Below are 6,624 nucleotides of genomic sequence, written 5' to 3'. Positions count from 1 at the left end.
TGTGGTATAAACTTTTTATTTTAACAATTGTAAATATTAGTCTGTCATCCATTTCATATTTTCAATTGGAAGCAATTTACATGCAATGTGCCATTACCATGTGGTAAACATATTCAAGGCACAAGGGCTTACGTATGTAAAAATAACACAGCAGTTAAATACTTGGTCACAGTATTGTTTTTGGTAAAAATGTCTTTTTTTCCTGTCAGAAGATGCATAAAGCTGTTGAACATCAAAATGTGTGGCCAATCAAACCCATTGAAGAACACTTCAACTCAAACAACCTGATGTTAACCTGCTGCGATTGTGGCAAAAGTCAGCAAGTGAAAAATGTTAATTGTATACTTTGAATTATAGGCAGTTTTGTGTTCAGGAGTCAACACAGAATCTTGCAACACAGAAAGAGGTCCTTTGCTCCATTGTGCTGGCTTTTTGAAAGAGGTTTCCACTTAGTTCCTCCGTCCCTCCCCCACTGCATTCCCCAACACACTTTGCACCACAATTTTGCAAATTAATTAATTATCTGATTCCCTTTTGAAAGTTACTACTGAATGTGCTTCCATCAATGTTTCAGACAGTGCATTCCAGATCACAACAAATTATTTCTCCGCCTTGGATCTTTTGCTAAATATGGAGCGGCACAGTGGTTAGCACTGCTGCCTCACAGCGCCAGGGATCCGAGTTCAATTCCGGCCTCGGGTCACTGTCTGTGTGACGTTTGCACATTCTCCCCATGTCTGTGTGGGTTTCTTCCGGGCGCTCCAGTTTCCTCCCAGATTTCAAAGATGTGCAGGTTAGGTTGATTCACTGTGCTAAATTAAGGGGATTAGCAGGGTAAATATGTGGAGTTACGGGAATAGGGCCCGCATGGGATTGGGTTGGTGCAGACTCAATGGGCCAAATGGCCTTCTGCACTGTACAGATTCTATGACTTTCAATTTTTGTTTTCTGTTTACTGATTCTCTGATTAGTGGTAACAGGAATAAACAGGAGTAACCACAGGAAGAAAGTCAAGAGTTATGGGGGACAGGCAGAATGTGGCATTGAGGCCACTATCAGATCTTCCACAATCTCATTGAATGGTGGAACAGGCTTGATGGGCAGAGTGGCCTATTCCTGCTCCTATTTCTTGTAGTCTTGTGATTAGGACACTGAGAGGAACTCCCCTGTTCTTCAAAATAGCGGCCATGGAATCTTTTAACATCTCATCTGAAAAGTGGCACCTCTAACAGTGCAGCACTCCCCCGGTGTGTCAGCCTGAATTATGCGCTCAAGTCTTGGAAGTGGGATTTGAACCTATCAACTTCTGACTCGGGCAAGAATCATGACTGGTATCTTCATCAGCCAATATCAATAAATGACTTTAATGTAATGAGTTGGAGCAAGTCCTCATCAGCACATGTTACACCCAGAATGAGAATGGGTGTAGGAGCCATGGAGTCTGGCAAAATTGGAGACAATTGTGTTTAGAACCATGAATCTGGGAAAGTAGGAATGCTGAATGTTGGGGAGCACAAGCAAGAATGTATCGTTATTCGCCTTGAATCCACCCCTTCCCCCGCCCCTTCCTGCACATCTGGATTCAAGGCTTTCGGGTTACTGTTACCAGGCACACGACATCTCAGATGCAGCATCACTGTTTCGACGGGTTCGCACCGGAGACCATCCCACCTCTGACCTTGTGTCATCGGCGTACGTGGACTTGGGCCAGCGGCTGTAGCGCTTGCCGGATTGTTTGTTATTCCAGATTCGGGGCTTTGTGTTCATCTGAAATACAAGAGTTTTTACCAGAAAATACCAGACACCCAATTCCTACACGCACTTGAAAGCAAAAGTCTCTGCTGCCTACAAAAGATCTTCATACATAGATAGTGTGAAAATACTGCACATGCTGGAATCTGAAACAAAAACATAAAATGCTAGAAAATCTCAGCAGGTCTGACAGCATTTGTGGGAAGAATAGAGCCAACGTTTCGAGTCTAGATGACCCTTTGTCAGAGCGAATCATACATATATACACCACTACATTCTACATACTACTTAAACATGCACATAATGCACATACATTAAAGTATGTACATTATACAGATGTTCACCCCACTGGACATTATCAGGCATTAGGAGCTAAATTAAAGAACAGATCCTTAAGGATTATAATCTCTGGATTACTACCCGAGCCACGAGTGAATTGGCATAGGGATGAGAAAATTTAACTAATTTACTGCAATTCTTTGAGGACATTAAGAGTGTGGTGGACAATGGGGAACCAGTAGATGTGGTGTATCTGGATTTCCAGAAGACATTCAACAAGATGCTGCACAAAAGGCTGCTACATAAGGTAAAGGTGCACAGGTAATGTATTAGCATGGATAGAGGATTGGTTAACTAACAGAAAGCAAAGAGTGGTGATAAATGGGTGTTTTTCTGGTTGACAATCAGTGACTAGTGATGTGCCTCAGGGATCAGTGTTGGGACCGCAATTGTTTAAAATTGCATAGATGATTTGGAGCTGGGGACCAAGTGTAGTGTGTCAAAGTTCGCAGATGACACTAAGATGAGTAGTAGAGCAAAGTGTGCAGAGGAACTGAACATCTGCAAAGGGATATAGATAGTCTAAGTGAGTGGATGAGGGTCTGGCAGATGGATTATAATGTTGGTAAATGTGAGGTCATCCAATCTGGTAGGAATAACAACAAAATGCACTACTATTTAAATGGTAAAAAATTACAGCATGTGCAGAGGGACCTGGGTGTCCTTGTGCATGAATCACAAAAAGTTGGTTTGCAGATGCAGCAGATAATTAAGAAGACAAATGGAATTTTGTCCTTCATTGCTAGAGGGAATTTAAAAAGGGAAGTTATGTTGCAGTTGTATAAGGTGCTGGTGAGGCCACACCTGGAGTATCAGCAAAGGGATATAGATAGTCTAAGTGAGTGGGTGAGGGTCTGGCAGATGGAGTACAATTTTGGTAAATGTGAGGTCATCCATTTTGGTAGGAATAACAGCAAAATGAACTATTATTTTCTGCACTCCTGGGTGTTCTTGTGCAAGAATCACAAGGAGTTGGTTTGCAGGTGCAGCAGGTAATTAAAAAGCAAATGTAATTTTGTCCTTCATTGCTAGAGGGATGGAGTTTAAAAACAGCAAGGTTATGTTGCAACTGTATAAGGTACTAGTGAGGCCACACCTGGAGTACTGTGTACAGTTTTGACCTCTTGAGAAAGGACATACTGGCACTGGAGGGGGTGCAGAGGAGATTCACTACGTTGATTCTGGAGTTGAGAGGGTTGGCTTATGAGGAGAGACTGAGTAGACTGCGGCTATACTCGTTGGAGTTTAGAAGAATGGGAGGGGATCTTATTGAAACATATAAAATTACAAAGGGAATAGATAAGATAGAAGCAGGAAAGTTGTTTCCACTGACGGGTGGAACTAGAACAAGGGGGCATAGCCTCAAAATAAGGGGAAGCAGATATAGGACTGAGTTGAGGAGGAATTTCTTCACACAAAGGGTTGTGAATCTGTGGGATTCCCTGCCCAGTGAAGCAGTTGAGGCTCCCTCATTGAATGTTTTTAAGGCAAGGATAGATACATTTTTGAACAGTGAAGGAAGTAAGGGTTATGGTGAGCGGGTGGGTAAGTGGAGCTGAGTCCACAAAAAGATCAGCCATGATCTTATTGAATGGCGGGGCAGGCTCGAGGGGCCAGACGGCCGACTCCTGCTCCTAGTTCTTATGTTCTGGTGAGTGATACACAGCCACATCATACATACATTTTACTAGTTAACCTGCCACAGCTGGACATTCTGATTGTTGAAGCTGACACAAAGTGCTGAAGGCGTTAAAAGATTTCAATTTACATTGGTACCCTTCATAAACAATGAATAACTCAAAGCTCTTTACAGCCAATTAAATATTTTTGAACTGGAGTCACTCCAGAGACCTTTGACAAAGGTCATGGGTAGAGGAGGGGACTCATAATGTTAAAATGGCGGCGTGGGCTCGTTGGGCCGAAGGGCCTGTTTCCCGTGCTGTGTTGTTCTTTGTACTATTGTGGGAAATGCAGCAGCTAATCCAGAGTGGTGGGTGGGGAGGAATCTATTTTTTAACGTGTACAGCGACTCACACTCACCTGCACAAACACTGCCGTGTTCATCTGAAGCGTCTCCATTCGCTCGTTCATTCTTGTCAGCCAATCCCCGTGATCCGCAATCGCCAGCTTCAGGTCATCATTGGCGTCCTGGATAAAATCGAACCCAACCTCGCTGGTGGCTGAGAGGGCCTGGATCCCAGAGACACACAGCACAGCTCTTTCAACCATACCAAAATAACAGGCAAGTATAGAGGCCAGCTGGCAGAGCAGCATTCCCTCAGCACTGCACTGGTGGTGACAGTTTAGATTGTCTGCTCATATCTTGATGGTGGGACCACGATCTTGTGGTTCAGGGGGAAGATATCTCTGTCTGAGCCACGAATGATTCTAAATTACAACCAAGCTACAATCTTTCCCCAGATCTAGGAGAATCAGACTGGCAAAATCTTTATTTTAGTTAAATTAACCCTCTCTTCCCACACACTAGGGCACCTCCCATACATCTCCAAATCGGATTATAGTAACGGCGTATTAAATGGTTAAAATGAAAATGAATGTTACCTCAGCGATGTTAAGTCTCAGGTGCTCCAACTTGTCGATTTGAGCTCTCAGGCGATCCTCCAGATCTTTCATCAGAGCCAATGTTTCATCTGTCTTTGGGCTTTCTCTCAGCGACATCGCGACAACCCACAAGACTCACAACAGGGAATCGACAGGGGACAAAGCGGAAGCGAATTTTATTCGATCTGCCCCAGAGGCTGACAATTGACGGCTCTTGGTTTACCTAAGAAATTGAAAGTCTATTTATTAGTCACAAGTAAGGCTTACAATGAAATTACTGTGAAATTCCCCTGGTCGCCACACTCCGGCGCCTGTTCAGGTCAATGCATCTAACCAGCACGTCTTTCAGGCCGTGGGAGGAAACCCACGCAGATACGGGGAGAATGTGCAGACTCCGCACAAACAATGACCTGAACTGGGAATCGAACCTGGGTCCCTGTGAGGCAGCAGTGCTACAGTTACGTCATCAGATTGTGAGCTTAAGGTCCTCCCCAAGGCTTCAAATTGTAGAGTCTTTGAAAGAGTTATCCAATTAGTCCTACTTACTCTGCTTTCCTCCCTATTACCCCGTAATTCCTTCATTTTTCAAGTATTTGTCCAATTCCATTTTGAAAGTTACTGTTGAATCTGTTTCAATCAGTGCATTTCTGATATTCTGAGCTATAATCAGAGATAAATGATACTTTCACAGTCCTTCAGTATCACAGAATCCCTACAATGCAGTAAGTGGCCATTCGGCCCATCAAGCCTGCACCGACAACAATCCCACCCACGCCCAATCCTTGTAACCCCAAGTATTTACCCTGTGAATCCCCGTGACACTAAGGGGCAATTTAGCATGGCCAATCCACCTAAACTGCACATCTTTGGACTGTGAGAAGAAACTGGAGCACCTGGAGGAAACCCACAAAGATGGGGGGAGGACATGCAGATTCCGCACAGACGGTCACCCAAGGCTGGAATTGGATCCAGGTTCCTGGGGCTGTGAGGCAGCAGTGCTAACCACTGTGCCTGAAATTGTGGCACAGTAATAGTGTTTTGAGGTGGGGTGGGGAGAGGATTCAACAAGACAATTGGGTATGGGGGGAAATTTACTAAGTCGTGGGTGGGCTGAGATTCTTAACAAAGGATCATCTAGACTTGAAATGTGAGCTCTAATCTTTCTCCACAGATGTTGTTAGAAATTTTCCAACATTATGTTTCTGTTTCAGATTCCAGCATCCAGAGTATTTTGCCTTAATCTTAGACATTCACTGGGTCCTGTTTGGGGTGGGTGGACAGGGATTCACTGGGTCCTGTTTGGGGTGGGTGGACAGGGATTCACTGGGTCCTGTTTGGGGTGGGTGGACAGGGATTCACTGGGTCCTGTTTGGGGTGGGTGGACAGGGATTCACTGTGTCCTGTTTGGGGTGGGTGGACAGAGATTCACTGTGTCCTGTTTGGGGTGGGTGGACAGAGATTCACTGGGTCCTGTTTGGGGTGGGTGGACAGGGATTCACTGGGTCCTGTTTGGGGTGGGTGGACAGGGATTCACTGGGTCCTGTTTGGGGTGGGTGGACAGGGATTCACTGTGTCCTGTTTGGGGTGGGTGGACAGGGATTCACTGGGTCCTGTTTGGGGTGGGTGGACAGGGATTCATTGAGCTCTGCGCTCCGTGGTGAAACTGGAGTCGATTTTCTGGCGATTTGATTCCCAGGTATTCAAGCAAAGAAAGTTCCGTTAACCCAACAAATGTTCCAATTTTTCCCATTTGTTTCTCACTCAGAAAACCTCAACAGCAGCAGGTAACCTGTTAACCTGACCACACTCACCTGGTGGGGGATTTATTTGCTCTGATGGAGGGAGGTTCTGGTGATGGGTTAAAGATGTCCCTTTGTTTCTCTCTAAGCTGCTGAGTCTTTACAAGTTGAGTCTTCTGGGGAATGTGAAGAATTCATCCTCAATTTGGTGCCGGAGAAAAGCAGGACTGGA

The 6,624-nt window shown here is 44.9% G+C and overlaps 1 protein-coding gene across 1 annotated transcript; it reads right to left on the bottom strand.

The window, feature by feature from the left end:
• LOC145358355 (uncharacterized) lies at positions 1-6,624 on the bottom strand. Its single transcript, XM_080212312.1, has 4 exons — positions 6,465-6,624; positions 4,654-4,876; positions 4,132-4,281; positions 1-1,767 (listed from the first exon to the last, which is right to left on the bottom strand). Exons 2-4 carry the CDS (start codon positions 4,768-4,770, stop codon positions 1,603-1,605), a joined length of 432 nt encoding a protein of 143 aa, XP_080068438.1. The 5' UTR covers positions 4,771-4,876; positions 6,465-6,624; the 3' UTR covers positions 1-1,602.

Source organism: Carcharhinus amblyrhynchos, chromosome 25 (assembly GCF_965287045.1).
Source record: "Carcharhinus amblyrhynchos chromosome 25, sCarAmb.v2.hapA, whole genome shotgun sequence".
In the NCBI taxonomy this organism is placed as follows: domain Eukaryota; kingdom Metazoa; phylum Chordata; class Chondrichthyes; order Carcharhiniformes; family Carcharhinidae; genus Carcharhinus; species Carcharhinus amblyrhynchos.
The sequence above is the reverse complement of the archived record's forward strand: the minus strand, read 5'-3'. Positions and strand labels throughout refer to the sequence as shown.

Excerpts from the sequence above, each read along its gene's own strand:
- LOC145358355 (XM_080212312.1), bottom strand. The coding sequence starts at position 4,770 with ATGTCGCTGAGAGAAAGCCCAAAGACAGATGAAACATTGGCTCTGATG. Across the intron at positions 4,282-4,653 it reads TGAGACTTAACATCGCTGAG|GCCCTCTCAGCCACCAGCGA; the intron begins GTAACATTCATT and ends TCTGGGATCCAG. Across the intron at positions 1,768-4,131 it reads ACACGGCAGTGTTTGTGCAG|ATGAACACAAAGCCCCGAAT; the intron begins GTGAGTGTGAGT and ends CTTGTATTTCAG.